The 24,954-nt window shown below is 48.1% G+C and overlaps 1 protein-coding gene across 4 annotated transcripts in view; it reads right to left on the reverse strand.

Moving 5' to 3' along the window:
- VPS8 (VPS8 subunit of CORVET complex) overlaps window positions 1-24,954 on the reverse strand; it is a 254,665-nt gene that overhangs the window by 175,240 nt on the left and 54,471 nt on the right. For 2 of the 4 annotated variants that reach the window (XM_045030079.1, XM_045030077.1), the window contains exons 13-19: window positions 24,563-24,643; window positions 17,386-17,556; window positions 14,465-14,539; window positions 8,633-8,668; window positions 5,505-5,595; window positions 3,212-3,258; window positions 192-281 (exon numbers count right to left, since the gene is read on the reverse strand). In XM_045030079.1, the coding sequence (XP_044886014.1) occupies window positions 192-281; window positions 3,212-3,258; window positions 5,505-5,595; window positions 8,633-8,668; window positions 14,465-14,539; window positions 17,386-17,556; window positions 24,563-24,643 (591 nt within the window). Of the gene's footprint in view, window positions 1-191; window positions 282-1,314; window positions 1,333-3,211; window positions 3,259-5,504; window positions 5,596-8,632; window positions 8,669-14,464; window positions 14,540-17,385; window positions 17,557-24,562; window positions 24,644-24,954 lie in introns of those variants that run through there. The other 2 variants (XM_045030078.1, XM_045030080.1) reach the window with 2 other exon arrangements.

The following is a 24,954-nucleotide window of genomic DNA, read 5'->3' on the forward strand; positions in this document are numbered from 1 at the left end:
ACAGTCATATGTGAATTAAGAATACCTAGTAGTAGCCAATACCTAATTTCTCAAAGAAACCACACATTTCATGAATGTTTCAACAACATTTAAAACCTATTATATAAAATAGTCAATGACTTTCAGAGAAAAGATACAATTTTAATCTAAATTGCGACGTGTTGACCAAGAGAGCATCTGAGGTGCTGTACCTGAAAGTGTTGCTCCATAACTTGGATTTTTCCCTGGTCAGGACATTTCTTCAAAGTTCGATCAGCATAATGGAAGAGGATTTCAACCATCTAGATGAAAAGATAACAGTGGGAAATTTTCCCTCACATACTACGGGCTGGGTTGGTAGCACCACCGTATTAATGTTGCCCAACATTTCCTATTATAAAAACTTGTTTTCAGTTGGTTATAAAACTTTGCCAAATTAACTGTTCCACCTGAAATTCTGCATGCCACATATGTGCCTCAGATTGAATTTTTTTGCAAAATTTCACCCAAAACGGTTCAGCCATTTCCAATAATGAGGTTAGGGAAAAACATATTTTGCCATGTTGAAAAAAATCTAACGTTATTTGAAAAGCTCTAATGCAGGGGTGGGCAAACTATGACCCAGGGGCCACATCCGGCCCTCCAGATGTTTTAATCTGGCCCTCAAGCTCCCGACGGGGAGCAGGGTCGGGGACTTGCCCCGCTTAGCTCCTGGGAGCAGTGGCATGTCCCCCATCTGGCTCTTACGCATAGGGGCAGCCAGGGGTGGAGGCAGCCCTGGAGCCCCCAAGCACCGTCCCTGCAACTGTGGTTCCCAGCCAATGGGAGCTGCAGGGGTGGCACCTGCAGACAGGGGAGCGCAGAGAGCCACCTGGCCGCACCTCCATGTAGGAGCCGCTGCTTCTGGGAGCTGCCTGAGGTAAGCGCCCCCCAGAGTCTGCACCCCCGACCCCCTCCCATGCCCCAACCCCATTTGATTTTTGATACTCTTGTAATCTATATATTCATATATACCTTATACTAATGCGTGTGAACAAAGGATAAAGACCTTGCCTCTGCCCAGCCAGATGAGTTTGTTAGTACAACGAGAAAGAGATAAGAAACAGAGCACAGCTAAAATGTTACGGGGTATGGTGGGAGTATAACATATGAGCATACACTGGAAGGCTGCCTGGCTCTTCTCTCAAGTCAAGGTCAAGCAACTAGTTAGGAGGGGTAAAAGGGAGGGCATAAGAAACCCAAAGCCAAAGAAAAGCCTGGCCTTGGCCAGAGTACAACCTCACTCTTTACCCCTCCCACGGGATACAAAAGAAGTGGGATGAAAACTCCACTCACAAGCCTCCAAAATGGAACATGACTATAAGCTGTACAGAATGCGACTAGGGGCATGCACTGCAGGTATGTTTGGGCCTGATAAGAAGGAGGGAATGGGGAACAGGGACACAGGCAAGGCTCTGCAGTGTCAGAGCTCGGAAGGGGGACACGGGGTAAATGCTCTGTTGGGTCACAGCTGAGAACGGAATACTGGGGGACAGACTCTGCTGGTATGTAGAGCTATGGATATGCTTGCTTGGAACTAACCCCAATAAACATTGCATTGCCTGCACTTCAAACTTCTGGTCTTCTGCTTTCTGTCTGTGTGACAAAAACCAGGGGAGGGAGTGAAGGGAAAGCCCTCTAACACAGCCTAAGGCCGCAGGACCTGAGCAAGAATCTCTCTGAAAATGCTTCTAATGGCAGTTGGGGCCAACAGAATTCTGTTTCCTCCACTGAGATTTCAGCTTTGAACTGAGCCTTTCGATGGTCAGACAGCTGAAGGGTGCTTATCCTATCAAAAAATTCCTGGTTTTGTTCTACCAAGGACATCTGACTGTATAAAAGCTTTCTATACTATAAATAGAGGCTGCCAGAATGTCTATTCTGCATGTCCCTCTGTGTGCTTTTTCTTGATTGTTTGTATAAAAAGTAGGAATGGGAAACAGGTGACAGTCTAAGACCTGGCAGCTGAAGCAACAGACTCTTCACAACTAACAAGATGCATGTGTTCCAAATGTAGCAGCTTCCTGGTTTTGCTCAGCATAAATGAAAGTCATTTCTCCAATACAGAAAACTCCCACTATTTACATCAAACTATTGCCATAGATCAGGGATTGGTAGGCTGACCAGATAGCAAGTGTCAAAAATCAGAACAGGAGGTGGGGAGTAAGAGGTGCCTATGTGAGAAAAAGACCCAAAAATCAGGACTGTCCCTATAAAAATCGGGACATCTGGTCACTCTAGGGATCGGCAACCTTTGGCTCGCGGCCCATCAGGGAAATCCGCTGGTGGGGCAGGCCAGGCCAGTTAGTTTACCTGCAGTGTCTGCAGGTTCAGCCGATCGCAATTCCCACTGGCTGCGGTTCGCCACTCCAGGCCAATGGGGGCTGCGGGAAGCGGCAGCCAGCACATCCCTTGGCCGGCGCCGCTTCCGTAGCCCCCATTGGCCTGGAGCAGTGCACCGCGGCCAGTGGGAGTTGTCTGCAGGTTCGGCCGATCGAGTTACAGGTAAACAAACTGGCCCGGCCCGCCAGCGGATTTCCCTGACGGGTCACGTGCCCAAGGTTGCCGATCCCTGCCATAGATTTTAACGGTTTAAAAACACACAGGGATAGTTGGTCTGAGAAAGCCTCTGTGCCTGCGAACAAAGGGATGTTCAGGAGGCTGAGGGCAGGTTGAATATTTAGTTACTTCTGAATTGGTCTTCGCTGCAATTAAATATTATTTCATTGTGCACTGCCCGCAAAAACAAGACTCAGAGGCAACTGGGCAATGTCAACTGGAAGTGATTATTTTGCAGGTACAGGCACATTTAAGATACCCACTGGAAGTCAGGCTAGGTACATGCAGGATAGCTGCCAATATTGGAGTAGTGAAGTCTAATTCTTGAAGGATACATACTGGCTGGGCAATGGGACTTTGGTACCTGTGAAGTGCCAAAAGGGAAATTTGAGGGCATACTAGATACCACATCCTGCAAGTAGCTTTTACCTGTTCTGTCAGTATGCCTGATCACTAGTTTTTAATTGGTTCTCTTTTAAAATAAAGCTCATGATTTAAAAAAAAAAAAATCACAACCCACATACGCACACCCACAGAGATTTTTGGAGGACAGAAGCCAATTCTTTCATAAATAGTTGTGGGGTAAATTAAGAGTGGTATCAATATATATATGAAATTGGGATTTGGAACTCACTCGGTCTGCAATGACAGCCTTTCGCTTACTGACATCCCCAGACAACCCTGTAAAGGAATACAAAGAGAAACAAAAACAAAGGATCTTTTTCATAATCAATATGCAAATAGCAGTGAGGACTCATTTCAGCTCCCAAAACTCATAGATGATAGAATACTTAACTGCTGTAACCCTTTAGCTGCAGGTGTACAGATATCCTGAACATACCTAGACACCTCATACAGAAAGGCCCTTTGCATTAACAAACGAAATCTACACTTCATGTGAAGATTAAGTTAATCTCTTTATTGATTGTTTTAGAACAGGGGTAGGCAACCTTTGGCACGCGTGCCAAAAGGTGGCACGTGAGCTGATTTTCAGTGGCACTCACACTGCCCAGGTCCTGGTCACTGGTCTGGGGGGCTCTGCATTTTAATTTAATTTTAAATGAAGCTTCTTAAACATTTGAAAAACCTTATTTACTTTACATACAACAATAGTTTAGTTCTAGATTATAGATTTATAGAAAGAGACCTTCTAAAAACGTTAAAATGTATTATTGGCACACAAAACCTTAAATTAGTGTGAATAAACGAAGACTCGGCACACCACTTATGAAAGGTTGCCGATCCCTGTTTTAGAAAAAAGATTTTGAAAGGGCCCTGTTATGATACTGCCCCATTCAATCAGGAGGATTTGAGTTTTAGGTAACAAAGTCATTACCTGTATGTTTATAATCTCTTAGATTAGTTTTGTGAGGTATAATTACTACGGTACTCATAAAATGCTTTGAGATCTTTGCATGAAAGGAGCTAATTTACTGTACTACAAGTGCAAAATACATATATCCCAATAAAAATATGCAATTCCTCTGTATATTGAAAAACTATAATGTGCAGAAACTAAAATTTGTGATTTTCATTTATTCAAGTACAGTAGAACCTCAGAGTTATGAACAGAGTAATTAACTGACTGGTCAACCAGACACCTCATTTGGAACCAGAAGTATGCAATCAGGCAGCAGCAGCAGAGAGAAAAAAACAAATACACCTCTTCCCCAATATAACACTGTCCTCAGGAGCCAAAAAATCTTACCATGTTATAGGTGAAACCGCGTTATATCGAACTTGCTTTGATCCACCAGAGTGTGCAGCCCCGCCCACCCCCGAGCACTGCTTTACCGCATTATAGCCAAATTCGTGTTATATCGGGTCGCGTTATATCGGGTTAGAGGTGTAATGTACAGTATAGTATTGTGTTAAACATAAACTACTAAAAAAAATAAAGGAAAAGTTTTAATGTTTATTTCATTTAAATTAAGATGGTTCAAAGCAGCACTTTTTTTCTGCATAGTAAAGTTTCAAAACTGTATTACGTCAATGTTCAGTTGTAAACTTTTGAAAGAACAACATAACGTTTTGTTCAGAGTTACGAAGAACCTCCATTCCCAAGGTGTTCGTAATTCTGAGGTTCTACTGTATTACAAAGATAGTCAAATATCCTTTTGTGTATTTTATATATTGCCTGGAACTTAAAAAAAAAGCAAACCTGTCAAAATCCATCAGAAAATTATTTAGAGAAAACGTAAGGTGAACCACACAAATTATAGTTCATTGGTGAAATTCAGCAAAGCAGGCACAGGCATATGTAACATACTTCACCAGCTAAGGACACTTAGAGGAGAGGGTGTTACTTTAGTACCCAAAAAAACTCCAACTAGTACAACTGCAGGGAAGCACTGAACTGGTGTGCTTTCCAGCTGCCCTAGCAATCCCCTGTATAGAAGCTATCTATGCTGGCTTCTTAGTCATGCCTGCGCATAAGTGAAGATGCACCACCTTGCCCCTCTTGTGCATTTTCAATCACCAGGGGCCTCTGACAACATTTTTTTAAATTCATATAAACACCTCCTTGGAGCCCTGGAAACCTTCTAGCAAGGTATGAAACACTGCTTTTCAGTAATCCCCTATTACAAGCCTCATTTTCCAAGAGCCACATTCTTTACAATTGTACTTTTCCAGGAAAATGAAAGCAGATGGAAATAGTTACCCCATAACCCAGTAGGGGTGGGGGAGGTGCTTTGCCTTAAAACAGCTAATTACTAGAAGGAGAGCAGACTTTCCTAGGAAACTGCCCAACTCTGCAAAAACCAGTCAGCCCGTGGTCAACACATTTGCATTATTCTAATCACATTCAAACTACAAGAGCTTTTTATTCTTCACTGATACAATTCCCACTTTAATTTCTTTTGAATAATGCTTGCTTCTGTGTGCATGTGTATAAAAGCTACCCCCATTGCTTTAAATAAACTTACCTACTACAGCCTTTGCTTTACCTTCATGAAAAGACCACGCTAGAGCCAGGGCCTCAGTAAGACAGTCTTGTTTCAGAAGGTGATCCACTCTCTAAAATTAGATGTACACGCAATATGGGACTCCTCAGAATTCCAGAACAGCAATCCTTTAAGCCAGTGTTTCCCAACTGGTGGATCATGACCCCCAGGCAAGTGATGAAAGACAATTGTGTGGGTCTCAGGGCGTTTAAAATTATTACAATCTCAAGCAAAGAAAATCTTGCTCCCCCACTTACCTTTCTAGGTCAAGTATTCTGTCAACTCTCTCAAAACTACAAATACATTACAAAGGCTTATTATGGATACATTTTTTACTCTTGTAAATATAAGGAGGTAGGGAAAAAATTATTTCAAATAAGGGGTCATCAACCTGGAAAAGGTTGAGAAACACAGATCTAGACATATACGGCCAAGCATTTTAACAGAAATAATTTCAGAGATTTTGCATTTTAATTAACTGGGGTGAAATCCTGGCCCTATTTAAGACAATAAAAAAAAGTTTTGCCCCGGACTTCAACAGGACCAAGATTTTATCCACTGTCATTTAAACCAGTGGTTCTCAACCAGAGGTATGTGTACCCCATAGGTTACGCAGAGGTCTTCCAGGGGGTACATCAACTTAGCTAGATATTTGCCTAGTTGTATAACAGGCTACATAAAAAACACTAGTCAAGTCAGTACAAATTAAAATTTCTCAGATGACTTGTTTATACTGCTCTATAAACTTACTATACATTGAAATGTTTGTACAATATTTATATTCCAATTATAAGTTAAAAATGAGAAAATAAGCAATTTTTCAGTAATAGTGTGCTGACACACTTTCGTACTTTTATGTCTGATTTTGTAAGCAAGTAGTTTAAGTGTGGTGTAACTTGGGAATACACAAGACAAATCAGACCCAGTGAAAGCAGTGTGCTTCCACTTCCACATTTGGACCACATCTCCTCAGTTTGGCGAAAGCAAGATAATTTGTCTCCGAGATTCTGAGATGCAGGTGAACAGGAGGTGCAGCACAGAATCTGAAGCCTGTGAGGAAGGCACAAAGATGGCTATGCATTGCCCAGTCTCTGGGCTACCAGGGGCTGCTCTAAGGGTAAGTATACACTACAGAGCTACATCAGCGCAGCTGCACCACTGTAGTGCATCTGGTGAAGACATGCTACGTCGACGGGAGAGAGCTCTCCTGTTGGCATAATTATTCTACCTCGGTAAGAAGCGGAAGCTATGCTCTCCCACCGACATAGTGCCAGTGTAGACAGCGCTTAGGTCAGTGGTTCTCAAACTTATGTACTGCTGAGCCATTTCACACAGCAAGCCTCTGAGTGCAACCCCCCTTAGAAATTAAAAACACTTTTTAAATATTTAACACTATTATAAATGCTGGAGGTGAAGCGGGTTTTCACCTGACACCTCATTACCCCCTGAGGGATCCTGACGCCCAGTTTGAGAACCCTTGGCTTAGGTCGATCTAACTTGCCTCAATCAGGGGGGTTTCTTTTGCACACCCTTGAGTGGCCTAAATTAGATCAATTTAAGCGGTAGCATAGACCAGCCCTAATTTACAGCAGCCTTACCCAGACTGCGCCGCAACCCAGAGTTTGAATAGCACTCCCCTGGCAAAACCCTTGCACTGGGGGCTGTGAGAATGCAGTGTAAAGCTGTGTTCACTGGCCCTACTCTGCACCTATACCAGGGAAACTCCTCTCCCCCACAGGCTGGTTGTGGTACCTTTAATGCCTTCTATGCACCACTGGAGCAGTGTAATTAGGACCAGGAAGGGGTCCAGAATTGGCACCAGAGATTTGTATTTGAAGGGATGATTCCTGAAATGTTGCTTCCCTGGCAGATAATTCCATTCACTATAACCTCTCCTTATGCTTAGGGTAGAGCCCCAGGAGTAACTTCGAAGGTACTGAGGCCTCAGCACTCTGGGATGTGGAGATTTAAAATAAGACCATGCTGTTATGATTAGCTGGGGATTACTTTTCCTTTTACTATGCACTAAGTTCTCCTGGTCTCTCTAACCTAAAACAAGCCTATGCTTTTATCACTTGCTGGTTCATAGATTCCAAGGCCTGAAGGAACCATTGTGATCATCTAGCCCAGGGGTCGGCAACCTATGGCACACATGCCAAAGATAGCACATGAGCCGATTTATAATGGCATGCTGTGGCTGCTGCTGGCCCTGCTCAGCCTGCTGCCGAACCCTGGCCGCCGGCCCCTTGCCAGCTAGGGTTCCGGCTGCTGACCCCTTGCCAGCTGGGGTCCCGGCTGCTGGCCCCGCTCAGCCCGCTGCCAGCCTAGGTGAACAGAACAGAACCCTGGGATGAGCAGGCCGGTGGCGTAAGATCAGCATTTTAAATGAAGCTTCTTAAACATTTTGAAAACCTTGTTTACTTTTCATACAACAGTAGTTTAGTTATATAATATATAGACTTATAGAGAGAAACCTTCTAAAAATGTTAAAATGTATTACCAGCACGCGAAACCTTAAATTAAAGTGAATAAATGAAGACTCGGCACACCACTTCTGAAAGGTTGCCAACCCCTGATCTAGCCTGACTCCTGTACAACACAGACCATAGAACTTCCCCAAAATAATGCTTAGAGCAGATCTTTTAGAAAAACTTCCAATCTTCATTTAAAAATTGTCAGTGATGGAGAATCCACCGTGATACTAGGTAAATTGTTTCAACAGTTAATTACCCTCAATGGTAATTGACTTATAGCTACAGAGGACTGTACAATAGTAACCTGAATATATACTGTACCTCTTTCAAGTCAGTGAAGGTGGAAACATTTCAAGACATTAAAATATTTTTGCAAAGAAGATGGGGAGAGAAAAAAAAATACAATCCCTATTCAGTATCCAAGCATATGCTGGAAATTGCTCCATAGCATATTGTGGTAATAAGCTATTCTTGGGACCTAGCTGTATATGTAGCTCTTATATAAATTCTGAACACTCTAATCAGATTATACTTTAAAAATTCTATTAGTCCTGAAGTTCCTCTCCGCCATCAAGCTACTTTTAAACAATTCACACAATTTATTAAAAAACATATATGCCTCCTCTCTTGACTTACCTCTCTCCAGCTCCTTATCATCATCACATGAACAGACTGAAAAAGAGAAACAAAAACCATCAGGAAGGGAGATATTCCTTTACGGGCAGTTGTTCATGAGTAACAATCTATGGATTCCCACTGTAGTCTTATTGCGCCCACCCACTTCTAAAGACCGCCCCCCCGCAACCTAGTGGGAGGGACTACTGGACCCAGTGAACAAATGAGTACGGGGGACAACAAATGAGAAAAACAGAGACTGAGTTGAAAGTCATAGGTTCAAAACGAGGATACCGGATGGGGACATCAAGCAGAGAACCTCAGACAGCGCCCACTGTCCTCAAAGGTGTCGAGGGAGCCAGCGGACGCTGCCCAGTGGAACTCTGCCCGGATGTATGAAACTAGGGAGGAACAGAAATAGGCCCCACAGTTGCAGAGCACCCCCTCCTCCAGCATCCCCCTCCTGGTAGTGTAGATGGAGAGTTTGGCCAGGGCCAGGAGGAGGTTGACGAGGAGGTCTCGCGACTTCGTGGGGCCACGGATGGGGTGTGCAAAAAGGAACAGATGTGGGGAAAAGTGCATCCAGAACCTCAACAAGAAGTTCTGGACAAGCCGGAATAGGGGCTGCAACCTGGCACATTCAAGATAGGCGTGCGCCAGGTTCTCCCTCACGCTACAAAAGGGGCAGGCCCAGGGTACAGGTGTGAACTGCTCCAGGTACACCACCGTGTTCACGGCTCCGTGAAGGAGCTGCCAACTGATGTCTCCGGTGGGCCATGGGACCAAGGTGGAATAAAGGCTGGCCCACCAGGGCTCCTCACCCTCTTTAGGTGGAAGATAGTTCTGCCATTTGGTGTCGGAGCGGGACACGAGGGTGAAGAAATGCAGTGTGTGGAGCACGAGCGTGTACAGTTGGTCTCTAGGCATGGTTTGGAACCGGACTGGCTGCAGGGTGTGCAGCCGGCTCGGGGTGTGGGAACGGGGAGGCCAGGGGGATCTCGTGGAACAGGGGCCGAATAAAAATGTCCAGAGAGCCCGAGGTGAGGGATGAGCGCCCTCTCGCAGGGCCCACTGCAGGAAGACGAGAGAGACAGGTGACAAAGCAGCCTCCACCTCCTGGAGTACGCACAGTGGGGGTCGGAAGGGTGGAGAGCCCCATGTGCCGACCAAGCACATGGGGATCCACCCAGTCCCCCGTCGTAGTTCAGGAGGTCTCCGACCCTAGTGGTTTCTGCCAGGACCAATCTCCAGCGCACTGAGGGAGACTCTGCCACCTGCACACGTAGATCAGAGTTGTGTAGCAGGGGCTCCACGAGGAGGTTCACCCCCTCAGTGGCCACAAAGGACCTGCTCGCCGAAAAGAGCTTCCAGGTCTGGAGGAGGTCCTTGTATTAGACCAGCAGCTCTGAGAGGTCTTGTGGAAGACCCCTCAGGTGGAGAAAAAGAGCTGCCGGTCATATCGGAGCCCTCAGAGGCAGCGGAGGAAGGCGTGTGCCAACGTGCTCCACGCCGGACTACCTGCACCGTAAAGGAGTCTCTGCAGGGCCTGGAGGAGGAAGACATGGACCTGGCTGCGAAGGCAAACAAGGCCCTGCCTCCCTCCTCCAGGGGAAGACTCAAAACCCCTGCAGAGACCCAGTGCAGCCCCGGCCAGAAGAACTCCAGGGCCATCCTCTTGAGCCTGGCCAGGATCCCTGGGCTGGGCTCAGGGTGTTGAGCCGGTGCCAGAGCATGGACAGGACTAGCTGGTTCAGCACCAGCACCCTCCCTCGCAGGGAGAGACACCAAAGCAGTCCTGTCCATCTCCGCAGCCGCTCACCCACCCTGGCCTCCAAATCCTACCAGTTCTCCATTGGAGAAGGATGCATGGCGGATAAATGCTAAGATAAAGCAGCAGACCTGCGCTCCACCGGATGGCTTGATGCGCGGGTGGGAGGGAAGCTCACCTGCCACCCATCCCCGACCACCAGGCCAGAGCTCTTGACCCAGTTGACCCAGGCGGAGGAGGCTGCCGAGTAAACGGCCTGGCAGGCCTCCACCCGCACCAGGTCGCCCGGGTCCTGGACCACGAGGAGCATGTCGTCGGTGAACGCTGACAGGACCAGCCACAGCTCCGGCTCCCGAAGCACCAACCCCATCAACCTCCGGCAGAGGAGACAGAGGAAGGGCTCGATCGCCAGGGTGTACAGCTGGCCCGAGAAGAGGCACCCCTGCCGTACTCCCCACCCGAAGCTGACCGGCTAGGTCAGGGTCCAGTTGAGTCTGACTAAACACTCTGCGTCAGTGTACAGCACCTGGAGAAAGACCACGAACTGGGGCCCGAAGCTGAATGCCTGCAGAGTGCCCAGGAGATACCCGTGGTCCATCCTCTCGAATGCCTTCTCCTGGTCCAGAGACAGGAGGGCGAACGACAGATCATCCCTAAGCTCTAAGAGGTCCCGGATCAAATACAGGTTATCGAATATGGTCTGGCCCGGGATGGTGTTAGTCTGGTTGGGATGGACCCCATCCTCCAGCACAGACCGCAGTGAGATGGCCTTCACTACGACCTTATAGTCCGTGCTGAGGAGCAAGATGGGACGCCATTTCCATAGGTCGTGGAGATCCCCCTTCTTCAGCAATAAAGCAAGCACAGCTCGCCTGCAAGAAAGAGGGAGGACCCCGCTTTACAAGGACTCGGCCCAGACGGTGACAAGGTCCGGGAAGAGGACATCCCACAACACGCGGTAGAACTCCACGGTCAGCCCGTCCATGCCCGGGGATTTGTTGGTGGGCATGAGATGGAGGGCTTCCTAGAGCTCGGCCAGAGAGAGGCGCAGCTCCAGCCGGTCTCGGTCGCCCATGTTGACTGTAGGGAGTCCAGTCCAGAGCACCCTGCAGGCTTCGGCGTTGGTCGGATCCGGAGAGAAAAGGCTGGCATAGAAGGCCCTGGCCCTTCCATGCATCTCATCTGGATCCGTGGGGGGAGGGTGGGCGCCGTCCTCCGCCAGGAGGCAGATGACATGCTTTTTAGCACCCTTCTTTTTCTCCAGGGCGTAGAAGCAGCGGGAGCCACGATCCATCTCCCAAAGGAGACGAATGCAGGATCGAACGAAGGCCCGATGGTCCTCCAGGGCCTTGGAGCTCCTCCTGCTTCTCCCAGTACGCTGCGCAGAGGGGTGGATCCTCAGGGCCGGAGGCCAGATGCCTCTCTAGCTCTAAGGCCTCCCGCTCCAACTGCCCTATTACCGCATCTCTCTGCTGGCTGGCGCCCCGGGAGTAGTCACAGCAGAAGAGCCGTGCGCGCACCTTCCCCACATCCCACCACCACTGCGCCGAGGGAAAGGCGTGCCGCTGCCCCCGCCAGGCCAGCCAGAACTCCTGGAAGGATGCCACGAAGCCCACGTCCTCCAGCAAGCTGCTGTTAAAATGCCAATAGGCTGGCCCTGGCCTCTCTATACTGAGAGAGAGAGGCCATCACGGTCACCAGGTGGTGATCCAAGAACGGGGCCGGGTGGATGCCGGAGGCATGGGCCCGTGCCAGATGGACACGTGAAAAATAAAAGCGGTCCAACCAGGAGTGGCACAACCAATCGTCCTCCACCAGGGCGAAGATGGTGTCGTCGTCTGGGTGGTGGTCACGCCAGACATCCACCAGGGAGTGATGGTCCATGATCTCCCTGAGGACGCCTGCAGCCGCCTGGGATTTCTTGACTCCTGAGCGGTCCCGGTCCTCAAGGGTGGTGTTGAAGTCCCTGCCCAGAACCAGGCACTCCAGGGTGCCGAGGAAGGCTGATGCCTGCCAATAGAAATGCACTCGTTCCAGGCCTATGTTCGGGGCGTAGATGTTGACCAGGTTTAATGTCAGCCCCTCCACACAGGCCCGGACATGCAGCAGGCGGCCCGGCACAACCTCGGCGACCCCCAGCACCTTGAGCCGTAGCTCAGGGGAGAACAGGGTGGCCACCCCAGCCAAGCAGGCGCTGAGGTGGCTAAAATATACCCCGTCCCCTCCCACTCCAGCCGCCAGCTAGCCTTGACAGCTGGAGCCGGGTGGGTCTCCTGCTGGAAGATCATAGAGTACCCCCCCTCCTGAAGGAAAGAGCACCTGGCTCCTGCAGAGACCCACCTTACAGCCCCGGGTGTTTAATGTGGCAAAGATGACGGCTTTCAGAAGGAGGGCTGGGGCGGATCCTCACGGGCAAGGTGATCGACAGCCTCAAGCGGGCCCCACAACAACCCATGTTCAACCCCAAAGGTCATGAGGGAGTCGCAGAGAAATCCTCTCTTCTTACTCCTCGACAGCAGCAGCAGCTCTGAAGCAGCAAGCAGTAGTCAGCCGGCCAGGCAGGAGGGACTCCTAGGTAGTGGTAGGGTCTGTGCTTCTCCCTACGGGGGATTGGGGGAGGCCGGCAAGGCCCCCCACACTCAGCAGCAACAGTAGTCCAGGGAGGGAGACTCCAGCCAGCAGAAGCAGCAGCAGCAGCCCAGGAAGGGAGGAAGAGCTTCAACCAGCAACCGCAGCCCAAGCAGACTGACCTCTCCCTGTAGTGGGGCAACTGCCCCACTCCTGAGGAACAGGGGTTCAAAGCAGTCCTGGAGAGGGCTGTGACTGGGAAAAGGAGTGAAAGCAGCCAAGCTAGGCTGATTGGAGAAGCAGCCACAGCTGTGGCCAGCTTAATTAGGGCCCAGCTGGCCCTGATAAGAGGGCTGGGGGCCAGGAGCTGAGGATTCTCTCTCTAGCTGTGGAGAGAGAAGGACCTAGCTACCTGGGAGCTCAGGGTACCAGGAGTAGAGCAGGGCTGGGGAAAGGCAGGAGGAACTGGGGATCTCCAGCCTAGCAACTCCCCAGGCTGAGGCCTTGGTAAAGGCCTATTTAGGTACCGGGGGTGGGAGGTGCAGCCCAGAGATAGACAGAGGCAGCTGGTCCAAACTCCTTGCCAATGATGAGTGGCCATGACAGACTGCAGTTTGCCCCAGTGAGTGGGGGCTAGATGACGAATGGCAGTAGCCACTGGGGCAAGGTGGGTGAGAGGGTTGGGGGTTCCCCTGGGAGGGGAGACCCAGAGCAGGGGTACTGCAGGGGCAGAACCCTGAGGTAAAGGGCACCAGGGTCCTAAGGCAGGTGAGTCATTGGCCAGCAGAGGGCGCTCTGGAGGTTGAAGAGCTGATTCCCAAGATGGCCAGCAGGAGGCACCACGCCAGTGAGTCTCAACCTCACTACACCCACACATACATTATAGTGTCCCAGTGATACAAAGAGACTGCAATTACTCTTCAGAGACTGGACACACCACTCCAAACAAGAGAATTTTCTACCAGGTATTATATAGCAAGTTTATCGTTTCCAAAATGTTCCTACAAGGCTCTGCTTAAGTCTGACCTACATTTGAGAGAATGGAGGATACCAAGCACAAGGATGTATCTTATTTTCCATATACTGGGATTCGGCCTCTCTCACTTTTCACCTGTTCCATTCACTCTAGTGCTTCTTGTAAAGGAGGGACTTGTTAATTTCTGCACATTTCATTTGACATTTTACCCACTATACATTTACTCTGAAGTAGCACTCAGCAGGGACTGTAATCCCAGGTGCTACTTCAGCACATGCCTGGACCAGACTGGATTCAGGAAACTTAAAACAAACAATACTAGAGTTACTGCCTACAAAACCTCCCCATTTTACAGCTCCATGTCCTAAAGCTTCATCAGACGCAAGATTGCAGCACTTAGGACCTCACAGCTCCACTGACATCTTTCAGGAATCTCCCTTGCAGAACACTTCTTTCACTAGATACAAACACTCACTTGGATCACTAAAGCCACCTTACTCTTGAAAGTGCATTACATTTCCTGAGAGCTGTCTGCATTTACCTTTGTGCCAAGATAGAAGATTTGACCACCACAGCTGCTGATGGACTGGTAACAGGCTTTCTCCCCAACCAGGGCCTGGGAAAAATATAACATTTACTCCAGCACAAGCTGCTTTTATTTTTATTTTCAGTGAACATACATGACATATGTGGCTGTATCTAAACCCTGGAGACATTTAGCAATGAAGAAATGAAACAAGAGTTGGGGAGAAGATAGCAGTTTGCCTAGTCATGCTGTACACATGAAGTGGAGCTTGAGACCTAGCAACCCAACTCCTTTCACAGATGCTAACTCAGACTTCACTGGAAAAGTCATGTAGTGCAGGGAACACTGTCTCACACTCATGTGTCAGTAATGACAATTACAGCATTCACAAGACACCACCAGGAAGCTAAAAGAAAGAAAAATCTTGTGAGAAATGGCAATTCAGAGTAATTCCAGTCTTATTTCACAATATAAGGCATTTCTGCTCAGGTTTATCTGGTTAAGGCCAGAGAGAAAGAGGGAAAGAAAAAAAAAGATAAAACATAGAAGGATGCAATCTTCAATAGGAGAGTGCCCTGAGCATCAGCCAGGATGTTGGTTAAATATGGACTCCAAGGAAAGAATATCCCCTACCAAATCACCATCCTCACTTCCTCCATCCCCTGGGTTTTTCTAGACGTATCCAGATCTGGCACAACCCTGCTTAGAATATGAGACCTGGTGAGATTATAGCCAAAGATGATATAACTGCAGTCTTTGCAAAACAGCAGCTGGAAAAAAAACTCTGGTAATTAACCACAGCAAAACTGGTTGAGAGTTGCCTCTACAAAGGTTAATAGTGATCAGAGTCTCAACACAAGTAAGATTAACAAGGGGGAAGGAATGCAAGCCAAAATAGGGAAAACAGGTTAAAGAATATTTAGTTTAGTTAGATGTATTCAAGTTAGCAGAGCTTGATGAAATTCATCCTAGGGTACTTAAGTAACTAGCTGAAGTAATCTTGGAACTGTTAGCAATTATCTTTGAGAACTCATGGAGGATGGGTGAGGTCCCAGAAGACTGGAGAAGGGCAAACATAGTACCTTTCTTTCAAAAGGAGAACAAAGAGGACCTGGAGAATTAAGGACTAGTCAGCCTAACTTTGATACCTAGAAAGATATTGGAACAAATTATTAAACAATCAATTTGTCAGCACCTAAAAATAAGGAATAGCCAGCATAGATTTGTCAAGAACAAATCATGACAAACCAACCTAATTTCCTTTCTTCTCCTACTGGAGAAGGAAGAAGCAGTAGTAAGAGAGATCAAGACATTTCACATCAATCCCACATAACATTCTCATAAGCAAGCTAGGGAAATGTGGTCTAGATTAAATTACTATAAGGTGGGTGCACAACTGGTTGAAAGACAGTACTCCAAAAGTAGTTATCAATGGTTTGCTTTCAAACTGGGGAGCCTTATCTAGTGAGGTCCTGGAGGGGTCAGTCCTATTCAGTATTTTCATTAATGACTTGGATAATGGAATGGAAAATATGCTTATAGAGTTTGCAGATAAAACCAAGCTGGGAGTGGTTGCAAGCAATTTGTAGGATAGAACCAGAATTCAAAGTGATCTTGACAAACTGGAGAATTGGTCTGAATTCAATAAGATCAAATTCAATAAAGACAAGTGCAAAATATTTCACTTAGGAAGGAAAAAAAAATCAAATGCACAACTACAAAATGGGAAAGAACTGGTTAGGTGATCATACTGCTGAAAAGGATCTGGGGTTTCTAGTGGATCACAAATTGAGCACGAGCCAACAATGTGATACAACTGTAAAAAAAAGGCTAGTATTCAGAGATGTATTAATAGGACTGTCATACGTAAGACATGGGAGATAATTGTTCTGCTCTACTTGGCATTGGTGAGACCTCAACTGGAGCACTGTGTTCAATTCTGGATGCCACACTTTCAGGAAGATTTGTATAAATTGGAGAGAGTCCAGAGGAGAGCAACAAAAATGATAAAAGGTTTAGAAAATATGACCTATGAGGATAGGCTAAAAAAATGGGCATGTTTAGTCTTCAGAAAAGATGACCGAGGAAGGACCTGATAATAGTCTTCAAATATGTTAAGGGCCATTACAAAGAGGATGGTGATCAATGTCCACTGAAGGTAGGACAAGAAGTAATGGGCTTAATCAGCAGCACGAGATTTAGATTAGATAGTCGGAGAAAAAAAAACTAAGGTTAGTTAAGCTCTGGAACAGGCTTCCAAGGGAGATTGCAGAATCCCCATCATTGAAGGTTTTTAAAACAGATCAGAAACGCTTGTCAAAGATTGTCTAGATTTAGTTGGTCCTTCCTCAGCACAGGGGGCTGAACTTAATGCCATCTCAAGTCTCTTCCAACTCTACATTTCCGAGTCTATATTCCCACTCCTGGGATGCGACTCGCCCCAGAACCACTGAGCTTCAGCAGCTTTCTGGAAAACAGCATCCAATGAAACCATACAAGAACTCTCTTGCAGGACTCTGTATTGGGACCTGTCATTATAAGAGGCCAGGGGGCCCCAGTAACTTCAGTGTCTTCTATTCAGAGTTTTAGGAGAGGAACATTGAGGAAAAGGAAAAAAAGTGTGGCCTTTGCATAGTCACTCTACCTGCCCAATCTCAAAGAACCAGCTGCTACAGTCACCGTTATATTTTTCTTTGAAGAGGGTTCTGAGGCTCAGTGGGATGGTGGTGCATCCTACAAGTGTGAATCTGAGGAGGCAACACTTCAAGAATTATCAGTTCTCGCTAAACCAACAACAAATAAGCTTTTAAAAAAGGCTCTTTAAAGACGACGTTTTAGGCAGTCCCAAACGTCTGTTTAAAAAAAGCAAATTTCAAAGAGTGTTATCAAATAGACAAGTAAAATATTAGCAGGCTACAACATTCATAGGTCTTTACCAATGCTTGACTGACATTGCCTCCTGTGGCCAGTGATTTGAAGTGACTGCTGTTATATACTAGCTGCACCTCCGAAATCTCTATAGTTTCCAGCTCCTCCTGAGTCTGGCGATCTATCACGTGCAGCTTCTCCACACTGTCCAGAAGCACTACTGTGCGTGAGTTTATCCACTGGAAAAAAAAGACATGTCAAACTTCAGCAACATTTAATACATAACTATCAGGACAAATAGCAGAATATACTACAAGAACATCCTAGAGCACTAATATCTTAAGCTAGTGGTAGCTGGCAGCATAAAGAAGTTGCTATTCTTGGTATTTGGGGTAAGGCTGAAGTTTAGAATCCAACTGCTTTACAGGGCAAAAGTGTAACTACAAGGAAGGTGACAACCAGAAAACTTTCTTTGGAGCACCCAGTTATGACAAACTTCCCCAGGGAGTTTAATTTCTTATAACTGTACATATTTAGTCAAAGGAAAATCCACCACAATTTTTGCTCTTACAGCACAATATATACCTGGCACATGTATATTGCCTTCCTCCCTGAAATCCAAGCACTTCACAAGTTTAAAATGGTTACTCACCTTCTTGTAACTGTAGTTCAAGATGTGTTGCTCATATCCATTCCAATTAGGTGTGCACGCGTGCCGCGTGTAAAGTTGACAAAGTTTTTCCCCTAGCAGCACCCTGGTCAGTTCAGCTGTGAAACCCCCTTGAGTGGCGCCTCTATGGTGATCAATATATGACTATGCTGACCCAGCACCTCCTCAGTTCCTTCTTGCCAGTTATTCTGACAGAGGGAAAGATGGGCGGGTTTGAAATGGATATGAACACCACATCTCGAAGAACAACAGTTATGAGAAAGTGAGTAATTGTTTTTTTCTTCAAGTGATTGCTCATATTGAATCCAGTTAGGTGACTCCCAAGCCTTACCTAGGCAGTGGGGTCGGAGTTATGGAATTGCTGATTAGAGTACCACTCTGCCAAAAGCTGCATCATCTCTGGCATGCTGGCGTAATGAGAGGTGAACGTATGTACCGAGGCCCAAGTTGCTGCCCTGCAGATTTCTTGGATTGGGACCTGGGCCAGGAACACTGCCGAAAAGGCCTGTGCCCTTGTGGCATGTGCTGTAAGTGCCAGGGCTGGTATCTTGCCAGCTCGTAGCACCTGCAGATGCAGAACATGATCCAGGAAGATATTCTTTGAGATGAGACTGGGAGCCCTTTCATACGGTCAACTGGTTTGACTTCCTGAACTGCGTAATGCCGTCAATGTAGAAGGCTAGTGCTTACCGAACATCCAGAGTGTGCATCCTCTGCTCGCAGCTACTGGCAAGAGGCTTAGGATAAAAAACAGTCAGGAATATGTCTTGGCTAGTATGGAAATGTGACACAACCTTAGGAAGAAAGGCCGGGTGAGGTCTGAGTTGCACCTTATCCTTGTGGAAAACCATACAAGGTAAGTCAGCGGTAAGGGCCTTTAACTCAGACACCCTCCTTGCTGATGTAATGGCGACCAGGAAGGCTACATTCCACAACAGATCGAGAAGGGAGCAAGTCACCAGTGGTTCAAATGGGAGCCCCATTATTTTGGAGAGGATCAAGTTAAGGTCCCACGCAGGAACAGGCTTTCTAATCTGAGGATGTAGCCGTTCCAGACCCTTGAGGAACCAGCCAACCATGGGGCTGGCAAAAACAGAGCGTTCAGATGCTCCCAGGTGGAAAGCTGAGATAGCAGCGAGATGTACTTTTATTGATGATGCTGCCAGGCCTTGCTGTTTCAGGTGAAGAAGGTACTCTAGGATGAGAGGTATAGATGGCTGAAGTGGGGGTGTATGACGCTGGTCACACCAGCAAATAAACCTTTTCCTCTTTGCCAGATGTGGCCCTAGTGGGGTTCTTCCTGTGCTAAGGCAGACCTCCCTTACCTGTTCCAAGCACAGAAGCCCCTTGGGATTCAGCCATGACGGGGCGAAGACAACAACCGTGGTCCTGAGTGATCAGATTGGGGAGGAGTGGCAACACGATCGGGGCATCCACTGATCGCTCCAGGAGCGTGGTGTACCAGTGTTGTTGAGGCCATACTGGTGCCACCAGAATTATCTCCACTCTGTCCCTACAGATTTTGAATAGAGCCTTGTGCAAAAGGGGGAAAGGTGTAGAGCAGGCAGCTTCCCCAGGGTAGCAGTAATGCATCCGTGATTGAGCCTGGACTGTGTTTCCGGAAGGAGCAGAACATTGGGAACTTTCTGTTGCTCCAGGTGGCAAACAGGTCGACCTGGGGAAACCCCCACCTTTGGAAGATGGAGTGCATGACATCCGGCAGGATGGACCACTCATGACTGGGGAAGGATCTGCTGAGGTGGTCCATCAATGTGGTCTGAACTCCGGGTAGATAGGATGCTTCTAGGTGAATGGAGTGGATTATGCAGAACCCCCATAGCTGGAGGGCTTCCCGACATAGGGGAGAAGAACGGGCTCCATCCTGCTTGTTGATATAACACATGGCCATGGTGTTGTCCATTAGAACTGCCACGCACTGGCCCTGTAGTCGGGCCTGAAAGGTCTGGCACGCTAGTCGCGTCACCCTCAGCTCCTTGATGTTTACATGGAGAGAGAGCTCACCCTGCAACCACAGGCCCTGCATTAGGAGGTCTTGCAAATGTGCCCCCCATCCCAGAGGTGACGCATCTGTTAACAGGGACAAGGAGGCGCTGGGGGCTGTTGAAGGGGACTCCTTCATACACTGTCCAAGGGTTGAGCCACCATTGGAGGGACGAGAGTACTTTCTCTGGCATTGCAATCACTGAATTCAAGCTGTAGCGCTCTGGGTGATACGCCGAAGCAAGCCATGCCTGGAGTGGCCTGAGCCTCAGTCTGGCATGCCGGATGACATAAGTGCACGCTGCCATGTGGCCGAGGAGACTCAGACATCCCCTTGCTGTAGTGGTCGGGTACTGCCTGAGGCCTTAAATAATGTCTGTCATGGCTTGGAATCGGGACTTCGTCAAAAGTGCTCTTGCCTGAACAGAGACCAACACTGCCTCGATGAACTCTATGCTTTGGGTTGGTGACAAGATTGACTTGTTCGTGTTGAGGAAGAGACCCAGTCTCTTGAAAGTGGAGCTGACTAATTGAAATTGAGACTCCACCTGCTCCCTAGTGTGCCCCCTGAGCAGCCAATCAAGGAAGGCTGCTACAACTGACATGCAGTCGGTGAACACATGGGGCTGGGGGGGGGGGTCTGTTGACAGGCTGAAGGGGAGGACCATGAACTGATAATGTTTGTGGTCGACCACAAACCATAGGAATCGTCTGTGTGCAGGCCAAAGAGCTATGTGAAATTACATGTCTGTCATGTTGAAGGCAGCATACCAGTCTCCCAGATCCAGAGAAGGGATAAGTTGTAGTCAGGGAGACCATGCAGAACTTCAGCTTTGCCATAAACTTGCTGAGTCCTTGCAGGTCTAGAATGGGTAGGAGACCCCTTTAGCCTTAGGGATTAGGAAGTATCGGGAATAGAATCCCTTGCTCCTTAGGAACCTCCTCCACCGCTCCTATGGCGAGGAGTGCCTGCACATCCTGGATAAGGAGTTGCTCGTGAGAGGGGTCCCTGAAGAGGGATGGGAAAGGAGGGGTGGGAGGGAGGGCAGGAGCAGAACTGGAGAGAATATCCCATTTCCTCCATACAGAGGACCCAGTGGTCCGAAGCACGGTAGAAGTGGGACAGACAACTCACAAAAGAAGGGGAAGGATACAGAATCGTGGCTGGTGTACCATCCTTGGGCACACCTTCAAAAGGCCTGCTTGGAGCCCGATGATGGTTTGGTCAGGACCTGGCCCTGCCCAGGCAGGGAGTGGGAAGGCTTGCGTCTGCCATTCCTGCCCCTTCTCCTATAGAAGTCCTGCTTTGGCTGAGGATAGGAGCGCTGCTGCTGTTGCTGTGGCTTAAAATGTTTATGTTGGGTTGCTGGGATGTGCATACCCAAGGATTTCATAGTAGCCTGGGAGTCTGCTAGGCTATGCAGCCTGGAGTCCATCTGCTCCACAAACAGGCCTGCCCCATCAAAAGGCAGGTCCTGCATGATCTGTTGAACCTTGGGCGGAAGCCACAAGGACTGCAGCCATGAGCCACACCTCATGGAGATTCCAGAGGACAAGATACGTGCCACCAAGTCCACAGCGTCCAGTGAAGCCTGTAAAGAGGTCCATGCCACTGCCTTGCCCTCCTCAATGATAGCTTCAAACTCCTCCCTGGACTCTGCTGGCTCCTTAAATTTCAGCATCAAGTTTCAGGTGTTGAAGCTGTATCTAGTCAGGATTGCCTGCTGGTTGGCAATCCTGAGTTGCAAGCCCCCCATGGAGTACACATTGCACCTGAACAAATCAAGGGGCTTGGTGCCCTTTGACTTGGAGAGGCAGCTACAGCAAGCCCAGCACCCTTCTCGTTTACTGTGCCAATGAGCAGGGCTGTGGGTGTGTGAAGAGGTATTCGTACCCCTTAGAGCAGACAAAATACTTTCTCTCCACACCCTTCACAGTGGGAGGGATGGAGGCTGGGGTCTGCCAAATGGTCTTTGTGTTGGCCTACATAGTTTTGATAAGGGGTAGAGCCACCATCGATGGGCCTTCCATGGCCAAGATGTCGACCATAGGGTCCTCTGACTACCACCTCCTTGGCCTGCAGATACATAATCCATGCCACCCTGCGTAGGAGGTCCTGATGGGCACGGCTGTCTATGGGGTGGCAGCCCCAAGGTGGAAGTGCCCACAATCACCTCGTCCAGGGAGGCAGAGGCGGCTAATGGGGGAACAGGGTCCTCCTGACCCTCTTGGTCCCCAGGGGCCTCTTGCCCTGCCTATTTCAGGGCCAACCACCCCTGGATCTAGCTTGGGAACGGGGATCGGTTCCAGGGGCAGTAGTGCGGCCAGTACCTCCTCAGCACCCCTATGGATGGGGCGACTGGCTGATGCCTCCGGCACCCTCGGTTCAGACACAGCCGAACAGGAACCCTTGGATTGGCTGACCTGTACCAGCACTGCTCAGAGTATCTAGACCCCACCTCCGAGTTCGAAGACAGGGACCAGGAAGGTGGTGCCGAGCGCAGCTGGGCTGGGGAGCAGTGCCGTGGACTGGTGTCGAGATGACCAGTGCCAGGAGCAGGACATGCTGTGTGATGGGGATCAGCGCCGGAACCCCGAGTGGTATCTTGCCTCTGCTGGCGGTGCTGAAGGACGAAGCATTGCGGGTTTGCCTCGAGACATTGTCACATGTTGTGGCACCAGAGGCTTGGCTCGAAGGACCAGGGACCATGGTGCCATCATGGCAATCAAGTCCCTCGGGGCCCCAAAGGTGTCCGGGGTAGACCTCCTCAATCACCTGGCTCAGGGAGTCCAATGGCACCGGACTCGACCATCCCCCTTGCGGGGCCGAAGTAGACAGTGCCGGCTTCTAAGTTTTTGGCACTGGGTGCTCCTCCCTGGGACGCGCCCTGTTTGCCGGCTCCAAAGGGGTGGGTCCCGGAGTCAGAGAGCCACTTCTCCCTTGCTTCCGGTGCCGCTTCTGCACTGGGGAATGGAACTGGTGCAGGGCCATTCCCACTGGTTTTGGTGCTGAGGAGCAGCTGTGCCACGGGTCTCTTCCAGAATCCTTCCATGGTGCCACTTCTGCCACTGCCACCGGGGCATTGCACACCAATGAGCTCGGTGCTGGGTCTTGCCGCGCCAATGCAGGTTGCGGTCTGAGTGCTGCCTCCAAAAGGCGGTGCTTGAGGTAAAAGTCCTGCTCCTTTTTTGTTCTGAGGTGAAACCCTTTACAAATCCTGCACTTGTCAGCCTGGCGTGCTTCCCCCAGAGACACTTTAAACAAGCGTCATGGGGGTCGCCTGTTAGCATGGGCTTGTTGCAGGACTTGCAGGGTCTGAACCCCTGGGACTTAGGCATATCCCAAGTCTCCAAGGGAAGAACGCAGTCAGGTTGGAGGGGAAACGCCCACTCCTAACAGCTATCTGTTGTAACTACAGTAAACATCTTAAACTAAACTCAACTAGGCTAGAGAATTCTAAAACTATACTAAACTGAAAAGCGAGGGAAAACAGGGAGAGCTTGCTAAGCAAGTCACCACAGTTCCAACAACCATCACTGCGGGGTAAGAAGGAACTGAGGAGGCACTGGGTCGGCAGGGTCATATATTGAGCACCATGGAGGTGCCACTCCAGGGAGCTCCACGGCTGACCCAACAAGTGCTGCTAGGGGAAAAAAAATATTTCCATCGACTGTGCACGTGGCACGCACGCACCTAATTGGAATTGATATGAGCAATCACTCGAAGAATACGACGTTATTCTCAATCCCCTGAGTAAGATAAGGGACAAAAAGGCTTATTAGCATTAGTAAAAGGAACATAGTAAACCCCTCCAAAGCTGGGAATTGAATTTAAGAGTCCTTCATCCAATTCCTATTAAAATTTATCCATTAGGCCATACTCCCAAACTGAAAAGGCTTTTCTGTTTGTTTTCAGAGTGCATCTATTTTTTCAAGAAATTTCACTTGCTAGATTGGAGATTTAAAACTGCCAACAAAACATAACTGGTTCACCGTGGCATTTCTGTATTTCATTGTTATATCCTTGGTGCTCTTTAAAAAGTGTTTTTAGGGTTTGTATGTACATTTTTGTGTTAAAAACATCAAACAGGAAGATGGTACATTAACAAAATATATGTATAACGGAAACCAATATGCTAGAGTTTCCCGGCTTCTTCAGAGCCATTACTTAGTATCTGTTTATAAGGATTTAGAATCCGGCCAGTAAAATTTGGCCCCACGCTTAAAAAGGCTTCATTCACACACTTTATTCCCCAAGGACGCGAGTTCTTTAGTTTTCACACTTTACAGATTTGGACAGCCTATTTTCTTCACCACATAGCCACTATTTAACCATTTTTAAAACATGGAATTCTATGAAAAAGCTACAGAAAATAAATTAAATTTCAGTTTGTAAATTCCAAATCCAAATGGTCAATTTGCATGTACGAAAAGAGAGAGCTATGTTTGTTAGAATAAGTTTGTAGGGTGAAATTACAGCACCCTGAAGCTGAGGGATGTTGACATGCATTTAAAAACACAGCAGGCTATTTCCATCTGAGCAGAAAGAAAAACATTACTGAATCAATACTTACAGTAAAATTGATGAGGTCATAGTGCAGATGAAGTTGCTTTTGCTTAGTAACATGTATTGCACCTGAATCATCTCTCTTCACCTGATGGAATTAGACAAGACAAACACTCAAACTTAGTGCTTTCTGGAACCCAAAACATGCCTTGAGAAAACAAGTTTTCTTCCACTGAGGAAGGAAGCCCAGTTCCAGGGTCTGCAAGTTTTCTCCAGTATCAGTGTTCTAGGTGCGTGTGTTAACAGCATCATCACTGAGGTGGCTTTCTAAAATGGCCTTAAAATGGGGCATAAATTCCTTTTCTCACTAGAAGTCTCTGATTTTTCAGGGTCTCACTTCATAAAGTGTTAGTTTATGTCCTTTGTATTTTTAAGGAACTTTGTTTAATTCCTGTTAAA

This window comes from Mauremys mutica, chromosome 9 (genome assembly GCF_020497125.1).
Source record: "Mauremys mutica isolate MM-2020 ecotype Southern chromosome 9, ASM2049712v1, whole genome shotgun sequence".
Classification (NCBI taxonomy): Eukaryota; Metazoa; Chordata; order Testudines; family Geoemydidae; genus Mauremys; species Mauremys mutica.